Below are 20,428 nucleotides of genomic sequence, written 5' to 3'. Positions count from 1 at the left end.
GGTGGGTTTTTTTCAAGGAACGTGAGGTAAGGACAAACCCTTTCAAAAGCAGGGGGGAATAAAGAGCTGGCCTAGGTGGTGAAACCTTTCGGGAAGAAAATTTGGCCTCCCTGTCCCCGTTTGCCTGCCTTTTGAGTGGGACGCATCAGTATTTGTGGTACTCTGAGGGAAGCCTGCTCACGAAAAGGCTTACCAGAGATGATTTTATCAGAGAAGCTTGTCTTGGCAGATGGCTGTATGTTTTAAATTTAAACAGAGAAGCATAAATAGTAGAAAAGAAAAGAGGGTAATAAGAAAAATATTAAACTGCCCAGTGCAAATCTTTGGGGAACTTCTATTGCAATAACTGACCTCCCATATAGCACCATTTATTTCATATGCTGGCAGCTTTATAGGTGCTTGTACAGCTACAGACGAACACCAATTTGCCAGCGCAGTTTGTTTTGATAACTTGTTTTCAATAAATCTATATTAAAATAAAAGGGAAAATTAAATAGACTGAAGTCAGTGGCAGTAGAGATAAGGTAGCACATTACTACACTGGCCTCTTCGGCTGGAGGAGCCGCCTCTTATCTCCAACGTGGCTCACAGGTGTGATGGATTTCAGTGGTCTCAGCTGTGCTTTTTGATGGTGGCCAACATAAGTGAGAATATTTTTTGGGGGAAAGGGAATTTTGACGTTTCAAAACTCAGCTGCTTCAGGACTATATGGGTGAGGAGGCACCATTCACTGTCACAGGTTCTATCTATTGGGTTTCAAAGAACGCTTGCAAGCACCGAGGCCAAGGTCTCTGGCCTTTGGACCCCTCTGCAGTGTCTCCCAGGACCCTTACGTGTTCCCATCGCTACGTGGCAATCTACACAGCTGGCACCTGCGGACTGAAAGCAGCAGGAGCTGCAGGAGCTGCGACTGGTCCCCAGGCAAGGGGAAACTGGGATGTCAGTGTCTAAGGCTTGTCTGGACACGCCATGTCCTCCTTCTCTCTACTCCTGGCAAAATAAGTGCCCCCGGTGGCAGAAGGGGAAGTCCTGGTGGAAGAGAGGAAGGAGGGAAGAGAGAATAGAAACTGCAGGGAGAGAGCTGAGAAGGAAGGAAAGAAGAAAGAAAGGAAGGAAGGAGCGAGCTGTGGGAAATGATGGGAGGAAGAGAGAGGCTGGAAAAGGAAAGAGGGTCTCCAAACACTGGAGAGGAAAGACAAAGAGGCAGAAAATAGAATAAACAGAAGGGGAGACGATGGGGAAATTAAAGCAGTGTAGACAGAAGGTATGTGAGAGCAAGGGTCTGACTCTCGGTCCCTTGCACCAGGGAGTAACTCCTCACACCCTCACACACCTCCCTCCTGGTGACTTCAGCTGTCCTTTGGAGGTGTATGTTTCTGGAGAGAGCGGCGAGAGCTGAAGTTTGATGAAAGGAGCTGCTTCAGCCAGGAATTTAGGAAATACTCTAAAGACATGGCCTCTGGACACTTGGAGCAGCAGTGTCCAATTATTTAGTTTCCATGGGGCAGTTTAGAGGATATTTGGATCCAGGAAGTTTCACATTGTGCTGAACATCACGGCTGAGCCCAAACAAATAATGAACATAAAAGATTTCATGGTAGAGCAGGTCAATTTTTTTCCAGCAGACCAGTTTTCTATCAGAAAACGCTGATCGGAGTAACTGGAAACATTTCCTGGGATGTATCAACATTATCCAAGGTTCTGCTGAGAAATTAGCCAAAATGTTCAGATGGGTTTCTTTCTCATCCCCTTCTGACAGCATTGTTTTACTCCTGTTTATACCCCTTTTGGTCCAAGCGCTTGGCCAAAACCATGGGGTCTCCTGAGCTGAGGGGGAGCCAGGCGCTCTCTGGGTACAGTATTTTTCCTTTGCGAAGTTTCACTTCCCTGCCCAAAGCAAGAATCAAACCACCAGTGACGGTGGGATTCTGCCAGGCTGTTTTCCTGCCAGCCATCAGCCCGAGAGCTAGTTCAGGTTTTTCCAACAGCAGCCATGTTCCTCTTCCTCCCGGCTGCTCTAGTCTCTTATGTCCATCTTTTAAAAGCACGTTTGAAAAATAGTAGTCAGAAAGCCATCATCCTCGCTCCGGCTTGGGGCAGGGATCCTTGTCGTTCCTGATGTTGAGTTTCATGAAGAAACTTAGCTGGTTTAATAGGGATCTTAAAAAAGGGTGGAGATTACGCCTGTCGATGTAATATATGGTATAAGGAAACGTAACAGCGTGGTGTAATGGATGGTTTGGGCTTCTAGAATTATATACTAATAAAAGAAAAGAAATATCAAAGTGGTAAAGTGAAAAGAAATACACTGTTTTTATTTGGGAATATGTCATTAAATGGAAAAAAATCAGAGCGCTAAACTTTTTGTCCCAGCTTAGGTCAAAAATCATATTTTTTGAAACCTCAGAATTTCCCAAGGGACACAAATTCCTCTATTATTATTTTTGGCCAGCTGTCTTCCATATGACTGCCCGTGAAAAGTATTTTATCTCGAGTTAAAATCCCACACATAAAAATGTCTCTCTACCTTCCAGCAGGTGTGCTTGTCCTATGGGAAGATTTGCTTTATCAGCAATTTGTTCCTCCAGGAGAAACGCTTAATTTTAGATGGTTTTTCCATTTACACTTAGAGTTCAAGACACTTGAGCAGCGGCTCAGTATTGGGTGGCCTGTGCAGGCGTCAGAACCCTTCCTTTATGCACTGCAACCCTATTAGCTAAAATACTGGCAAAAAGATTTTGGTGAAGTGTTTTTTTTTAATGTTCCATTAAAAATGTTTAAAATGTTTAAAAATGTCCCATTTCACTGCTGTTGATGCCCTCGCTTTGAAATACAGCTTTCCCATGACAACATAGCTGTAAAACACATTCAACTTTTTATTTTTTTAATTTTTTTTTACTAGTTAGCAATGGAGTTTTGCTATAGCCATTAAAATATAAAGAATAAACTGCACCCAACTGTACAATATTTTTTTACCAGCATTTATAGTGACAATATAAACTGTGAGGGTTAAGCCTGAATTTTTTGTGGATGGCATTGGAATATCAAGATTAAGTATACAGTGTGAGCACAAGGGTTTTATGACATACAATAATGTAAAAAAGTTTGTATTCCTTTAGCAAATTGACATCACTGCTTGTCCTTCTTTCTTTGTACTTCTTGGGTCTGATTTTTAGGGTTGAGAGCTGGAAAAGGCAGGGTGGGTGATTCAGCGCAGCTCCCTTGAACCGGAATCGGGTTGGCACCGATGGGACGTTTTACGGTGCTGTAAGTGGCTGGTTTCACGGTTCCCACCGCTCCTCTCGGGAGGTGATCCCACAATTTAATGTATCGTAGCCTCAGGAAATTTCTCCTGATGTTCAGCCTATGTTTTCCTTTGGTCAAACATCTTGTGGAAATGCTCTGGTGAGCGCTCGTTTTATTTTGTGCTTTGGTGCTGACACCTTCCTGACACACGCAGCTAGTTCTTCTGCTCATCCCACAAAGTGGGGTAAGGAGCAAAAGCTGGATTCACTGGGCACGTTCCACCCTCCCTCCTTACCCCAGCCACCTACCCAGGTGTGCTCCTGCTTTCTGTAGCGCACACACTGGGGGCAGTTTCACGGCCAGTGCCAAGCCCCGCGTGCCTGGGGTGGTCACACCGGACCCACGCAGAGGGGAACCGCGGTGGCGTGCCGCCCAAACTACACAGTGCTTTGCTTTTGCTCTTGAATGACGGGGTGTCCTGGTTTTGGCTGGGACAGAGTTAATTTTCTTCCCAGCAGTGGGTATAGTGCTGTGTTGTGGATTCAGAATAATGTTGATAACACACTGATATTTTTGGTTGTTGCCAAGCAGACAAGGACTTTTCAGCTTCTCATACTGCCCTGCCAAGGAGAAGGTGGGGGTGCCAAGAAGCTGGGAGGGGACACAGCCAAGACAGCTGACCCAAACTGGCCAGTGGGATATTCCATACCATATGATGTCATGCTCAGTATATAACTGAGGGTTGGCTGGGAGGTGGTGTGGCTCAGGAACTAGCTGAGCATTGGCTTTGGGTGGTGAGCAATTGTGCAGTACATCACTTGTTTTGTATATTCTTTTATCATCATCATTATTATTATCATCATCATCTTCCTTTTCTGTCCTATTAAACTGTCTTTATGTCAACCCACAAGTTTTACCTTTTTCTTTTCAATTCTCTCCCCCATCCCACTGGGGTGGGGAGTGAGTGAACGGCTGTGTGGTTGTTTTAGCTGCCTGCCGGGTTAAACCACGACACGGGGGATTTTTTTGGAGACGGGACCAGCCTGTCTGGCCAGCTTTGTACAGCGCCTTGTGTGTTCAGTCAATGTGAGGTCCAGCAGGGACCATCGTGTCCAACCCAGTAAAGCACAGGCTAGAGAAATGTAATGCTCTCCTGCATCAAACTCCAGAGCGTTGCCCAAATCCAAGCTCCAGCAGATCTTCTACAGAGACATCCCATCCTGACCCGAAATGTCCAAGATACCTTGGTCCTCTGTTAATATAGCCCAGTCAATAGCCGCTCTCCGATGTCCTGCTGTGTTTTTCTAATGCACTTTATTTCCTAGCCTGTCAAAGGCTGTTGTCCCTCTCACCTCTGTTTTAACTGGAAAAGGATTTCCACCCCATGGCCCTGATTCCGGCTGAATTAATGGTTTTTGAACTGAATCAGCACATTTGAAGTTAAAACAGATCCCCACTGAGTCTGTACATTTTTATTACTGTGCAAGGAGTGCTTAGGAAAATAAAAGGAACAAGAAAGCCCTGGGAGCGGACCACCCTGTTGAGGGGAGAAATATAGAAATCAAGCATGTTTATATGAGTGATATTTATAGGGTCAAGTGACAAATATTGTACGAGGCTTTGGAGCCCGGCTCAGGAATACCATGTACCAGTCTGGGCAATCGTGCTCAAGAAAATTCAATTGAAACTGGAGCAGGTGCAGAGGAGGTCTACTAAGATGGTGTGGGAAATGGAAAGCTAAGGTGGTGAGGAGACACAAGAATAAAACGGTTTGTTTAGCCTAGCAAAACAAAGATGACAGAGATGACTGGGATTTGAGAGCTGCCTATAAATACACCAGGGAAGGGACACACCCCCCACCCCAAGATAAAGCAAAAGATCATTTGCCAGAGTAAATTATTGCAAACTAGCTATGAATACATTTTATATGAAATTAGAGGAAGTTTCCCATCTATCAGGCAGAGCAGACCTGAAGAAGCCTTCTACTTGGGTTAACGTGGGCACGTAAACGAACAGATTTGAAGATGGAGGTTGATAAATGTACTGGCATGTTGGATGGGACTTTATATTACAAGATGGAGGAGAATGGCTCAGTATCTCTGGGACTCCTTTCCTGGCCTGTACTCCTAAATGTGGATTGCTTTTATGATCTGAAATCCTCTTTTGCCTTTCTTTTGCTAAGGACATCAGCACCTTTAAAATGACCTGTCCTTGTCACCCAAGAGCCCTGTGCTGCATCTGCAAACCTCCTGGCCCCACAGAGCTGCTGTTGCTGCTGCTCCCAAATTCATCAAGAGGGTCACTGTCAAACAATGAGACACACTTGCTCCCACCGGGGTTGAATGAGCTGCTTTCTTTCAAAACACCCTTTAATTGACAGCTAGGAATAGCTTTCCATGATGACAAGCTGTCATTAATATCATTCACCAGAATGATACCCCAGTGATAGTATATGTGTTTAGAGGAAAAGGGAGAGAGAAATCCTCTGCAAACAAATGTTTCAACAGAATACATGCACTGAGCTGTGGTTTCAAGAATGACAACATGAATATAAAAATGCATGTTGTGAATATTAGTATTCCCTTAAATATGTGCTCACGTTGGTTAATGAGTCCCACTGGTGGCGTTAGTAACTGAAGGATTTGGGTTGGCACGTTATTAACTTGTTAAGTAGAAAACAGTGATACAAGACTACTTGTCATGTGTATTATAAGACATTTAAAAGTTGCATTCAGCATAAGCAGCTGAACAGAACTAAAGAGTCTCCTTTAACATGAGGTGGTGTTTCTTTGTGCCATAATCACGTAAAATCCCGTTGCTTTAAAAGGAGCCGTGCTCCATGTGCCCTGGGGAGGGAGGCACTGGGAGCAGGGCTGGGGAAGCAGTTGGTGGGACCCTTCTTCCTCCTCCTCCTCAGTGCTGACCCAGCAGCAGGCAGCGGTCGGAATCTTCATCTTGGGCTAGGATGAGCTCAGCCCTTTATGCACACGGAGGATCACCTGGAGCTGTCACGGAGGTTTCAGGGAGGTTTATTCTGTATTTTCTGCCTTACCCTGCCCCACCAGTTTGCTGCGTTCTTGTACAGCCCCATATATCCATCAGCCCAGAGGTGGCCGCACATCTGTGCTAAATGAAATTGCGCTTTGTTAAGAAACTGTTGGGTTTTTAAAACAAATAAAACTTATAGGTAACTGTAGACCAGGCTGCTGCATCTGCTGGCAGCAGCACAGGGGATCCAGATGTAGGAGAGGGGGGCAGAGCTGGAAGCTTCGAGCTGCCCTTTCCACCCAGTGTTTGAAGACAGTCCTTGGTGTAAATCAGGACAGCCCAGACCCCACCCCAGTGTGGACCCTATTTCCTCTGGGCCTCTTACAGCCATCCCAAAATCTCTAAAGTAGGACAAGCAATTAAGACACCAGAGCTGCTCCTGAAACACACTCGCTTGCTCTTGGACTGACAGGGGGCTGATTCTGTCGGTCCTGAGGCAATGGGGTGGTGGGACTGGCGCGGGCTGTGCTAGCAGGAACAAACAAGGTGCCCCTGATCAGCAACTATTAGCCCTTTTGCCCACTTTTCCCCATATGCATGACCCAGTTTCTCAGCATTGCTTGCCCAGGGCCCCACTTTTGCATTTCCTAGCTCTGCCACTGGCTGAGTCCCTTGGGGAGGGGAGCTGTTCCCAGCGAGGATGCTACAGGGGCCACGTGCATCGATGGGGAGGCAACAGGGTGTCTATTGATCACCTTCATTCATTTTTCCAGAAGCCTGGAGTGAGCCAGATTAATCTGTAGGTGACATTTTCAGTGGCCTGCAGTGTTCATTTGAGACATGCACACATAAGACAGGTTCAGATAACAACACTGCAGAAACAGTGACAATATTTAATAAAACATGGCTCTCCTCAAACTGGTTTGGGTGCCGCCTTTGGCAGCTGATAGCTGTGCCAGAAAAAAGGACCTCTTTGAAAGTGCAGTTGCTGAAGGCAATCACATTGCTGTCCCACAGTGTTTGGAGGACAACTTGTACGGATCTCACAAGGGTCACCGAGGCTGGCAGAAGCCAGGATGTGGCCCCTGGTTATTGCAGATGCTCAGCTGGGGACGGGGTTCCCCCCACAAAAAAACAGGCAGGAGGAAATCTCCTCCCTGCTACGCTGTCTGACAAACCTGGGAAACAGCACCAGGCTTGGCTGATGAAAAAAGGACATGTACACATCTATGAGCCATTCATTGTTTGTCTAGTACGAGAAAAGAAAAATTATTTTTTACTGCTAGATGCAGAGGTCAGCAGTGAAAAGGCCTCTTCTTTCATGCTCCTAGAAACACAGGCAGGCTGCGAGCCCTATATTTCAAGCTTTGGGGTTGGAGCGTAATTTCAAGCACATCTCAGCCAGTTTCCATCCCTCATAAGGAGGGGCAGGGAGACATCGCTCAAGGAACGTTACGGCGCAAAGGCCCTCAATTCGCTCTCCTGGGCTCCTGGCAAACCAGACATCAGTCACCAAAGGCTTGACAAATCACAGCGATACAGCTAAGCTTAGAAGTATAACTTCACATTATCTTTGCTTATGTGGGTGGGAGGCTGAGAGATGCCAAATCTAAGAGGGCTTAAAGGAACTCTTTCTATTATTAAATGGTTTGCTGTTGGTATTTTTATAGTTCTGACATGCTACTTTCACAATTCAGGCCTCCCAGGTTCAAGGCTGCATACAAACTGAGCGAAAAGATAAATTCATCCTGAAGAGTTGGCAACGCAATTAAAGGCAGGGACACCGGGCAGATGCAGCCAGGAAAGTGCGAGCAGCCGCCTTGCGTGGAGCGGCAGACAGTGATCTCTGCGCCCTGGTGCTTACCTTTGGCCAGTATTTTTAGGCACAGAGCAAGAGAAAGGCTTAAGGGAGGCTTTGAAGAGGACAGCAAGATGACAGAGCTGCTCCCACCCGTGGGCACAGCATGGGTGAGGTGGCCTCTAGGATCCCTCGCAGTCCCGTTTGCCACGAGCCGGGGACTCTTTGGACACATGTGGACTATCAGGGACGGTGCAAAGGAGCTGCTGACCTGAAATGTGGAGGCGTGAGTTAACGTGGGGGGCAAGGAAGGAGGCAAAGTGGGGAATGGCCCCAGCTAGTACGCTTGTCGTTGGCGGCTGCGCTTTCCAAGGGGTACGGACGGGGCAGCAGGCTAAGGATTTGGTGTCGCTGCAGGTAAGATGTGTGTCCTGGCTGAGGGTGTCAGCCACGTGTGTGGGGAGGAGACGCCACAGCTTAGGGGTGTCTGGTGGAGACCGGGCAAGGTCTGGGCAGGTTTAGCATCAGAGCTGCACGAACGCAGAAGAACTGGAAGCTGATCACTGATGTCGAAGTGCAGGGGAGGAAAGACAGCCCCAGGCTTGCTGAGGGACCTGACTTTGCCTTAATCCAGATCAGATGGTGGGAGGAAACACCGGCCAACACCACCTGCAGTTACCGGCGCGGCCCAACCCGGGCACCGTTGAGACCAATGAATTATCTGCGTCGGCAGCATCCACCCAGTCCAGAATGAAGTGGAGCGGCAGTGCAAGCCCGGTAGCAGTGGGGGCGAGGCGAGACCCCTGCGGAGGGGTCCCCGATGAGACCTGCACCCTCAGGCAGCGCCGCCCCGGCGCGGGGGACGCGGGGTCTCTCCGCTGCAGCCCGCCTGAACTCCCCGCACTCAGGCACGGTACCCCGTTCGCACTGACGCTAGGCCGGCTGAAGGCCGGAGGCGCGGGGGCCCGGGGCACGCGAGGGGGTGGCCGTTGGCGGCAGGGGGCGGCGCCTGGGGACCCGGCGGGGCCGGCGCGGCGGCGGCGTCGAGACGCGGCCACGCGGCGGGGCAGGGCGAGGGGGCGGTGCGGCGGCGACGAACTACAAGCCCCAGCGTGCCCCGCGCCGCAGCCTGCGGCGTGCGCCTGCGCGAAGGGGCGCGGCGGGGAGGAAGCCCCGCCCCCGGCGGCGGCAGGCGGCGCTGCGGTTGGCCGGCGGCGCTGCCGCTCAAAGCGGGGTCGGGGGTCAGAGTGCGCGGAGGTGAGTGGCGGTGTTGGGGACTCGTGGTGCGGAGTGTGTGCGGGGCGGGGGGGGGGGGGGGGGGCAGGGCCGGGCCGGGGCGGCCCCCGCCGCGGGGGAGGGTGGCACGGCGCCCGCCAGGCAGCGGGCGGCGGCACGGCCGTGGCGGGGCCCGGCCGGCGCGGGGGCCCGGCAGGCCTGGTGGAGGCGTGGGGCCGCCGTGGCCCGGGGCGGGGGGTGGAGGCCTGGCCCGGAGAAGGCGGGGGGGGCGCGGCCTGGTCCCCCGCGGCGGCGGGGCTTGCGCCGGGGCGGCGGCCCGCGGCCGGGACCGTGGGGCGGCGAGCCGGGCGCCGGGCCGGGGCCGGGCGGCGGCGGGGGCGTGGGGAGGCCGTTGGGGACTGGGGGGCGGCCCCGGCCCGACGGGAGGACGCGGGGCGGCGGCGGGCAGGCGTGGCGGCGCCTCGTCCGCTCGACGCCGAGCCCCGGCTCCTGTCTGCCGGAGCTGGGGGCCGCCGGGCCCTCCGCTGCCTCCGCTCCCCGGGCTTTGCCTTGGGTGGAAGTGTCGCGGGTGGCGGTGGTAGCGGCCCCCGGGTCCCAGCCGGAGCGGGATCAGTTGCCGTTAGGGCTTGAGGATGGGGAAAAAAGGTGTCTGCCCGGGGAGCGGGGCATGCCCGGGGTGAGCGAGAGGCAGCAGCAACGAGGATTCTTCGTGTTCCTTTTGGGATGCGGAGGCTCATAGACAGAGGGGATGGGGGAGTAGGAGGTTTGATTTTTTTTTTTTCTATTTTTTATTCTGTGAAATTGAACTGGTCACCTGTCTCAGATCTCGAGACTGAAGTAAACTTGAGAAGGCTTAGAAGAGCAGGATCTGTTTACTTGTTTCCTGACTGGCAGTAGGAATTTCTTCTCCTGTTCTTTTCTGGCTGCTGTACCGTTACAGGTGTTCCTTCTGAACTGAGATGTACGAAAAGGTGTTGTCATTTACTCCTTATGTTCTGTCTTTTACAAGTCCTGTGTCTGGTGGATTTACATGGTCGTTGCTGGCCTGTTTGCTAATAAGTCTGATGCTTGGTTTACTCTTCCTTTACTTATCTCTTCTCCTTATTGAGCTTTTGGTTTCAGAAATGGGTGGATTGACAGCTGCTGTTTAGCCTGAACTCTTAATATTCTTTCAGCTGCAATGCAAGGGACCAGCAAGTTTTCTAATAGGTTAATGCTTGCACTGTGCTTCAGGGAGGATGAGGTGCACAGGGCTCCAGGCAGGTACATCTCAAAGGCGCTTGTCCCATTGGATGCTGTTAGACAGTTGTTTGAGGATTTTATTTATTTACATTTTTAATGGTAACTTGAATTTATTTTATTCTTTAGTTGCTCTTTGCAATGTTGTAGCATCTCGTATCACTTGATGTTAAAGTTGGCATTTGAACTTTTATTTCCAAGAATGAATTATTCTTAAAATAAGTAATGTGTTAGAAGTCCAGTTGACTACTCTGCAGTGTGTGGGCTTGGGAAATTTGATTTCAAATATTATTGTTTCCCTTTTCAAGAACTGAATTCTGGCCTTTGCAACTAAATTTTCACCTTAATTTATAATGTGGACTAAATGCTTGTCTTGTTTCAAAGAGTGGCCCTTTTGCGGTTCTTGTTAATCTCAAACTTTGGTTTGTTCTACATGAATGTTGTGTTGGGGTTTTTTTCATTTGTTTTTTTAAAGTTAGTGTGTATAGCCAAACAGATTTGAGTGTTACCAAAATCCAAAAGAAACAACCTGTTAAAGCATTAAAAAGAAAATGCTCATGTGCTTGATGCTAAATAAAGAAGTCCTTGGATTGAGCGTACACTGATAAGACCTAAAGTTTCTGCTCTGCAGTTGAGAGATACTTCACTTCAGTTTGATTCCTTTAGGAGGCCTGATTACAGCTGTTTCAGTGCTTATCTTGTTTTGACTTTGGTAGGCATTGATTTTTTTTACATTCCCCTCCCCTTAAATTTTGGAAATGGAGTTCTGGAAGAGACTGAAATGTGCAAAGTTTTTGCACTTGACTCTGCCTCTGTATTGATCCAGTAGCCAACTCCAGTAAAGGGCAACAAGACCGTAGAGTGTAGGTCTGGTGAAGTTCAGGTAAACGGTGCAGGACCAGCCACTGTGGCTGTACTTATAGGAGAACACTGAAGGCTGTTAAGTAACTGTGCATTTGTTGCAAGTCTGTCCTCGGATCTGAAGCACGTGTTACTGCTGGAAATGGTCATCGCAGAGACTCCTGGTGTTTTACTGCAGTAGTGCTGAGCTAATGGCAAGCAGGGGAATGAGAGGAGGACAAGTTGTTGCTCTCAAAGCGTAACCTAGAACAGAGATGCTGGCTGTGGCTGCTAGATACCATTTGGCAAGTTTTCTCTCCCCTAAGAAAAGTTACCTGTGCTGGCCAAATGCCAGTTGAGAAGTTGTATTCTCTCCAGATCTGTTGTGCAGGTAAAGGTACTTCAGTCCCAATGAAAATGACAGTTGGTTGTTTTTTTTTTCTGTGGTTGAACATTAGGGTCAGCATCTTCCCTGGCTGGTTTTCCGGGCTCACTGAGATGGGATTATGTGGAAATAATGCCCTACTGTAGCTGCTATCCTGCTTGGAGCATTTGCCTGTCCACCAGGACAGAGCTTTGGCAGAGTATAGACTTTCTTTTAACATTTCTGGAGTTCATATGTGAAGATGAAAAGTGAATGGTGTATTGAGCAGTGCAAGTGTTGTCTCCCTGAATCCAGACTGAGATTCATTTGGAACTCTCTGGTGTTAACCTTCAAGTTCCTTTTTCAGATAACGAAGGTGTGCAGCTGTATAAGTGGTTTGAACAACTGTGGCATTCATGTGTATGAAAATCAAGTAATTATGCGTGCTAGATTCCATTAAACAAAGGGTGGCCTGCTATGTCTCCCCTCCACTAAATTAGGCCAATATGCAATAGTAGCTTTTACTGACTAGAATCGTAGTAGCTACAAATCTCTTACTCCTGGCTCTGGGAGTTCTGCTGTGGATTGAGAGCACTGAAATGCCATAAATTTTAGAACTCGCTCCAAAGACTAGGGCTGGGAAAGTTTGAATGAAAATGAAGATGTGTTATTTTTTTGACAGTGAGTGGATTGACCATTGGAATGAGCTGTCTGAAGGTAGTGAGGACCCTCCGTACTTGGTGCTGCAATTCAAGGCCAGAAACTTTTTCTGAAAGATGTTCAAGTCTTTGGGCTCAATTCAGGAGTAATGAAGTGGAAACTTTATGGCCAGCATTACATGAGGTTCAGAAAGGATGGTCCGATGGGCTTTCCTAACTCAAGTTTTATGTGTTTATACTGCTAGAGCCAAGATACCTTCTCCATTTCCTGCCATGCCATGTGTGTATCCTGGTCCGAGTATGTGGTTTGGTGAGTGGCTGAGCCAACCAACAGCTCCCAATGGCTCATCGCCCTCCTGCTTCTGCCAGTGTGGGCCCATCCCCTCCTTTGAGCTTTGGCACTCATCCAGCCTGGCCCTGAGCTGATTCATCTCACTAAACCAGCAGGAAGCTATCTTGTTTTAATTGGGTTTTGTTCTGGCTGCGTTAGCCCTTTTATAGGTTCTTGTGGTTGAATCGGCTCACGGAGGGGCCACACAAGCTCAGGAACTGGTGTAAGGTAATCAGCAGGCAAGTAAGACAGAGAGGGGAGGACAGGCCTGCCTCCTTTTGGCCTCCCAGAACTATTGGCTTGGTTAACCCTATTTTGTGTAGCTTCACCCTGGTGCATTTTCTTTTGGCCCCCATGCAGAGGCAGGAGACTGGACTAGAGGGTTCTCGGTCCGATCGTCTGCAACTGTTCTTTTCCTTAAAAGCAAATCAGCTCTTCCACTGCGGCTTTTCAATCTCTTGCTATATGCATCTCTGTTGTTGCTTCTTTGTTTTAATTTTTGTAATTTCCTTCCTCTACATTTCCTGTAAGTGACCAGTCCTTTACTGTGTGGAACTTCTTCAGACTCCAGCTTAGACCCGTTTGCCTATCCGCAGTTACTCTTGGAGATGTTTTAAAAATACACAGCAAAGCCTGCCTTAGGAGACCAGTCAAGGAGCTGACGAAAGTGGGTTGCCTAGTGGAGGTGGCCTAATAAAATTGGAGTGGAATTGTACTGTGCATCTTTGGGACGGCTTCTGGGTGGTCTGTTCGGACGACTTCACGTCCTACCAGTGTGGAATCTCGTGCGGGTTTCACTGTGTTGTCAAGTGAACTGAGATGTGTTTGTTTCCCAGCCTCGTAGGGTGTGATAGCCCCAGCAAGCGCTTCCCTAAGTAATCAGCGCCTTCGGCCTCACTCATTGTGATCTCACAAGCCATCACGTCTGTGATGTCACAATGGAAGAGATTCTGGTGCTCTGACATATCTGATGCCTTTGACATATCAGCCAAGGAACGCAGCGGGAAGAATGAGCTCAAGAATGGGAGAGACCTTCCTTAACCTGAGAGTGCCTTCCATCCTTTAGTCAACCCTTTCTGTGTTCACTTATCTCTTCCATAATGCCCATATAGAGGGAAGCCGGTGCCTCTATAGAATGAATTATTTTTTTTTAATTGAATTACCAAGATGCATGTGTCTCCCGGATGAGCGGTTGCCTGACTTCGCTCATGTAACCCTCATTCTTCTCTGCTGTTACCCTCACTTGTTGTATTGCATCTACTTTTAGACTGTAAGTTCTTGAGAACAGGGACCTCTTCATCTGTAGTGGGGAAGAGGCTGGGTGCGATTGTGGAGTGCTGTAAAAACAAAACGATTGATGCCAAGTTGTATCTGAGCTGAGTAATGATGGGACATCATATAGGCATCCCGTGGCAATGCTTTGGGCAAGTTAAGTTATGAATTTTCCAAATTATGGGCTTGGTTGTCTAGCAGTGCCGGAGACAAACCCAGCCAAAAGTGAAGGGAGTGCAACCATGGAAGTGTATCGGATTCATGTTCAAGGGATGATACTGTGAGGTTAACAAATTAAGCAAATTTACCTGTCTAAAATCATGTTACATTATTAAAACGGTTCTAAAAGCTTTGTGTTTTGTTGTTTGTTTTACTTTATGTATTTTATTTTATTTTTTGCAATATTGGACGGTGACAGTGGATAAGCTGGTTTTGTTCATAGTCTCTTGTTTCCTGCCCTGCAGGCTAGCCAGGTGCTGTCATTTTTGGACTGTAGTTCATCTCATGAAATATTTGGGTTTAGGTTAAGGTTGATTAAAAAAAAAACAAAACAAAAGGAGTTATCTCTATTGTTCTTCAGTTACATCTTCTCACAGCTGAAATATGGGCTCACATTTGACCTCTGAGTATGTATTTGAACAGCTACCAAAATTAAAGTCCTGCATTTCTTGTTATACTCTGTTCCAGGTGTTGCTAAATGTATGCAATTTTGTTCTACAAAAAGCATCTTTATTACCCTACTTTTTCTCTTTATATTTATAATTTAATAAAATAAGACACTTTAATAAAATAAGACAAACCTGACTTACATTTTGGATTGGTTTTGGTTGCTCCAGCCTTGAGTTCAGTTGTCTGTTGGAGGCAAGGAAGTCACAGCTGCCCCTTCCCAGGCTTTGCAGAGGGAATAAACTGAAGCATATGACTCCCAAAGCTTGCTTGCTTTTATTTTTTTAATTTTAGTTTGTCTTGTCCTTTAGATTAGTGTGTGTGTGTGTGGCGTTGTTTGTTTATTTTTAATACAGCGGAGGGCCATATTGCCATAACAAAGTCATTAAATGTGTAAATGGAGGTGCTCATAAAACGTATCGTTTCTTGGGTTGCCCCTCCAACTTGAACTTAGGTGTTTGTCATCTTGTCCCCTCCCTGCATCAGCTTATCAAATTGGGGAGTGAAAGGGAATATTTTTGAGTTAAAGGCAAACTCTTAAAGTTATATCTTCTCTTGCTGCCGGGTAATTTTAATTAGATCTGGTTGTAAAAAGTAAATACTAATGTTATGTGCAAAGAACCCGCTAAGCTCAAGTTCGTAGATTAATTTGTCCAGCCATTGATGAATTTGAGTCCTCTGCACGGTGCACATCTCTCTATATCTAGCTTTGGGGCTGTCTCGCAGGTGGGGGAGAGCACTTGCAATGCCCTGCTGGCTTTTGTCACCAGTGTTGTCCTCGTGGCAGGAGTTCCCCATCCTGTTTCTTAGCGCTTGTGGTTGCCCCTAAGCGGCTTCCCCGGTGGGAAGCCAGGATGAGTGTGACAGCCGCTGGTGCAGATTCTCCGCTTCGTGCTCGGTGGGGCCCCTGGCAAGCTGGCAGCTACAGCTGGCACTTGCCTTTCTCTTGGCTTTCCTTACTTGCTGGTGATCAAACTGTCGTGCTTTAGTATCGTGTGCTTGGACCACTAACAAGAGCTGCGGTCAGCCTTGGTTTGTCCTGTTACCTGCAACTGCTATCCAGAGATTAATTTATTTTAAATTATTTTTAAAAGTTGCTGATTATAGCTGGTGATGTCACATGTAGCACGTGCTGTTATACAGCACATAATGCAAACTTTATCTTTCAGCCGAAATGCACCACACGTGGCCGTTTCCCGGGTTATTGGGTGTTGCAAATGTAAAATGCTGTCACGTTTTTCTAGGTCTGTGTACAATCTGTCAAAATAATTCCTGAGGTCCAGCCTCAGTTCATGGTCCCATTAAGTTTCATACGTATCTGTGTAAGGAATTGGAGCTGTGTGATATGAAATATTAACCTGGTAGGGTTGAATGCCAGATGTGACAGCTTGCACTGTCTGAGATTATAATCTGACCCTGTGTGCATAAGAAATAAATATGTGGTGTTTTACGTAGGTTTGGAAATGGAATCACTGAACATGTGAATTTATATGTATGGAGCTGGGTTTCTAATTTTTGAAGCTGCATTGCTTGCATTGTTGTCTGTTGGGGAAGAAAAAAAAGGGATAATTACTAGTGCTTTGCATTGTCGTAGCCGTTACAAATGCTTTACATGACTTCTAATAAAGTGTGTTTGCTCACCAGCTACCTTGTGCTCTGAGGCACTCTGACCTTGCCAAAGAAGATGATGTGAGGTCTTCCCAGGGCACCTAGAGCAGTGGCTGGGTAAACATGCAGTTAAAACTTCAATTGGCTGAAGGTGCAGAGTTTGCAGTGGGGCTGCTCTTATTTGTATGCTGTCTGTGTAGGGGAATCGGCATGCAATACCCCACGTGCGTACCTTTGTTCGGAGCGTTGCTCCCTCTGTTACCCGGGAGAGTGGGGAGGGAGGCTGGGTTTTGGATGGGGAGCCTGATCCTGTCCTTAGACACAGACCACCTGCAGAAGCTGTTGGTGTAAGCAGGTGCTAGATTGCGGCTCTTTCCCTCTGCTGATGTCCCACGGTACCTGCGTGCCACAGACCTGCGGGGTCTGGAGTGGTGATGCCATGTCCCGCGTGGTGACGTGCCTGAATCCTGCCAAGATGGCTGGTTTATCTTTGCCGCGTGGACTCAGGCGGCTTGGGGACCTCTGCACTGCTGTCCATGGTGCGAGCCAGCCTGAAGATTCCTGGGGTTCATGCCCTAGTCTTGCCCATTAAGATACATTAGAGAAGCACTGATCTTGCTGTGTGGGGGTGGATCATGTATGTTTTATTGCCCGTGTTTGATACAGGGGTTGGAGCCTGCCTGCCTCCCCCACTCCAGCTGTATATTTTACTTTTTATGCAGTAGGCTAAAGACCACAACTAACTTACAAGCTGCTTTATTCTGAGATACTGTATTTGCTGTGATGGGCCTTTAGGTTCATAGCTGGTAGCTTGAAGATTTAAAGCATGTGTACTTTAAATATCTTTTATCTGGGGCAGGTTAGAAGTGAGTACAACTAACTTTTATTTGGCTGTAATGCATTTATTAATGACAGTAAAAACTGTAGATGGAAAAGCAATAGGTAGAGCTGAGCCCCTTTAGGAAAAATGCAATGTTGGGCTCTTTGTTATGGTTTTGTAACTTGAGTTTTCAGTTTTCCGGGTACCTGCTGCCTGGCACGCTGCTTTAATAAAGCAAGCAGCCCCCCCCCCCCCCCCCCCCAAAACATGAAAGCCACAAAAAGGGGATGCATTTGCACCATGGAATTGACAGCCTGGGCACTGGCTTCGTCTTAAACGTCTCAGCTCCTTTGATTTTTGCCTTTCACTCAAAACCTTGGAAAGGGAAGGTTACCAAATGTGTGTTTACTTGAAGCACACAACCTGCTCAGCCGCAATTATCTCCTAATCTGGTCCTTCCGAGTTTCTCTGGTCTCGCAGGTAAATACAGATTTAGCCGTTATTTGAGGCATATTATTTGCCTCATTAAGTGTGTGTTTTGGCACGTGCATTATTTACCTGCCAGGCTAACGGATGGGAGAGAGCAAACGCTGTCTTTTGTGCAAACAGCGACTTTGTTTGCGGGTGGCGAGTCCTCCGTTTTGCCTTGCCCGTTTCAGCTCCATGTCTCACGGTGAGTGCTTCCAGCCCTTCATGGTGGAGCGAAAAGCGAGCGCAGGCGTGGGGAGGTCGGGCTCAGAAACCAGGCGGAGTGGGTGGCACGTGGTACGATGGAGCTCTTGGGACCAACCACAGGGATGGATTTAAATCTCCCTGTCTACGTAGTGAGGTGTGTATATGTATATATGCAGTTAGAGGGAGTAATCATATCCTTGTTCGAGAGGACTGGGTTGTCGTGATTCGCCTGTTTCTTTGCCATTGATCACTGTACCCAGCTATGTTGTGCCTCCGTGAGTTTGGCTTGAACTCTCAAACCAATAAATGTGTGTCGACAAACAGCCCCAAGGCTGGCCCACTTTGGGCAGTGACAATTCTGCCAAGCTTTTTGTGCAGTGTTTTAAAATAAAAAGGATGGGAGCGGGGAAATCCAGGCAGTCTCACGTAAATAATGTAATTTATTAAATAGCATTTGTCGAATAGAAGCATCAAAAGGTAATGGCTGGGTGAGGTAATTCTTTGGGAGGGAGACTGTAACTTAGAGTCCTGCTTGCATTTTACAGTTCCTGCAGTCCCCGTGGTTCATGTGTGGGTTTGTTGAAGAACCAATATCCTCCTCTGAGAAATACCTGAAGTAAGAAATTGGGTGTAGCACTCGAATCACATCTCTGACAAACGTTGTACACAGAGCAAATGAGAACTTCCCTGGAGAGGAGCCTTCCAGCCGCCAGATGTGTGGATTTGTAATGGAAGTGGGAGATCGTGGTGTGACTAACAGGCATTTCAGGGCCAAGCTCTTTGGATGGGTTGTAGTCTTGATAAGTGTATCGATATATTTAATTCTTACTATATGTCAGAAGTTGCAATGTATGTGAAAAGACGAAAGGCCTCAGATTGTCTGTGTTTAAGTGGTTTGTGTTGTGTTCTGCTATGATAAGGTTCAGCAGGGGGTTGCGATCTGGTGCCTGGAGCCACGACTGTTGTGTGTCTCATAGCTCTTAATTTAGAGCCATTTGCAGAGGTTAATTCCCAGTTGCCTGTGATTCTGGACACCTTGAGCTCAGTCCAAATGTCATCTGTTGTGCTTAGAGCAGGTTATTGTGCTATTTCAGGTTTGCAGTGCTGGAACCTCCACCGGGAAGCACAGAGAAAATCCCTGGCAGAGGAGGCCAGTGAGGAGTTACTAGCAGAGGCGAGATGTATGCGTGCATGAGTAACGTGAGTCTGTCTTCAGTTTCAGATGCCTCTGGATGTTCAATGATAGCACTCCTCCATACTGGAGCAGCAAAGTTTCCCCAAAACTTACTTCCAAGGGCAAGACAAGCTGTGTGCTCCCTCCTCCCAGCTGGTGTTCTCAAAGGCTACAGCTCCATCGTAAGCAGGAAACTGGCGTCCCACGGCTTTGGAGCTTCCATGGCAGCAATGTCATCCTTCCCTCCACAGAGATATCACTACTTCTTAGTGCTGGATTTTGAGGCTACGTGTGATAAACCACAGATCCATCCTCAGGTAAATAGTCTATCCTGTTAATTATCCCCTTGCAAGTTGCTGCTGCTGTTCTGAGAGGTGGAAGGAAAAAGCACAGTGCTGGCTCACTTGTTTTCTCTGGTTTTTCCCACCTCCTTTCTGTTGCTGGTCCTAAAGGGCTCTTGCAAGTCACTTGCTCTCTCAGGAGCGATGCCAGGACCGTTTGGTGGGAATGAAATGAAGGAGCCTGGTTTCCATCAGGGAAGTAGCAATTCATGTGTTGTCAAAACCATCTTTAAGTCATGTATGCTTGTCATTTGCCTGAACTGGAGAGGGTCTAAAAATTTTTCACTGGGAACCTGCATTAGTAGAGTACTCATGGCAGTCTTGTTTGATTCTGCAAGGTGTCATTGTGTTGGTGGCCAACAGCTTTCGGAAAAGAATAGTTTGAATGATATGAATATGTGCAACATAATGGTGTTTCTAAGTAGAGAAGAGCAATAGTTTGGAGTTATCTGATCTTGCTGAAGTTATCCTGCCTGGGTGTTAACTCTGGAGTGTAATGAGACTGGAAGAGCTCACCTTCAGAGGGATTTTCCAGTGCCCTGCCACTTGAGACATACAGCGATCTAGATGAAGTACGGGGTTTTTTCTGCAGACAGTTCTTCCCTAGTAGCATAGAGTTTGGTAGTAAATACATTTTCAGTTGTCAGCAGGATGGATCTTAGGTTTCCATTAAAATTGGAAAACCATGCTAAAAAGAGACTAACGTTCGGTTGGTAATGAACAGAATTTCTGAGTCTCTAAATTGAACCTCTGCCAAGGAATTGGCCTCTTACAGGTATTGCCGGTATATATGCATTGGGTCAGAATAACTTACTATTGCTTTGCTTGGAATACACTAAAGGCTAAGTGGTTTTCAGTGCGGTATCCCATTACTGAAGTGACTCAATACAGTGTGTTGTGTTCGTTTCCCAGTGCACCTGTGGTTTCCCTTGGGCTTGTCCTGTCCAAGGGATGCTGCAGGTTGGGATCAAACTTGACTCCTCTCTTCCCCAACAGTGCCTTGGCGGGTGCCACCTGCCTCTCATGTTTCCTGAAAAATGGACAGTAAATTCCCTGCTCTTTTGCTGGGTCTTTGTGGGAGCCTTTTGTGGCTCTGCATCCAGTTCTGCTAGCAGGGTCTTAACTGTTCTCCAAGTGAGATGTCAGGCTATTTCCTGCACGCTCCGCCTCG

The 20,428-nt window shown here is 47.6% G+C and overlaps 1 protein-coding gene across 2 annotated transcripts in view; it reads left to right on the top strand.

The window, feature by feature from the left end:
* Positions 1–9,183: 9,183 nt before the first annotated feature.
* ERI3 (ERI1 exoribonuclease family member 3) overlaps positions 9,184–20,428 on the top strand; it is a 135,319-nt gene continuing 124,074 nt past the window's right edge. The window contains exons 1-2 of one of the 2 annotated variants that reach the window (XM_054834007.1): positions 9,184–9,289; positions 18,959–19,233. In XM_054834007.1, the coding sequence (XP_054689982.1) occupies positions 18,982–19,233 (252 nt within the window). In that variant the 5' untranslated portion in view covers positions 9,184–9,289; positions 18,959–18,981. Of the gene's footprint in view, positions 9,290–9,704; positions 10,240–18,958; positions 19,234–20,428 lie in introns of those variants that run through there. The other variant, XM_054834008.1, reaches the window with a different exon arrangement.

Source organism: Grus americana, chromosome 8, assembly GCF_028858705.1.
Source record: "Grus americana isolate bGruAme1 chromosome 8, bGruAme1.mat, whole genome shotgun sequence".
Classification (NCBI taxonomy): domain Eukaryota; kingdom Metazoa; phylum Chordata; class Aves; order Gruiformes; family Gruidae; genus Grus; species Grus americana.
The sequence above is the reverse complement of the archived record's forward strand: the minus strand, read 5'-3'. Positions and strand labels throughout refer to the sequence as shown.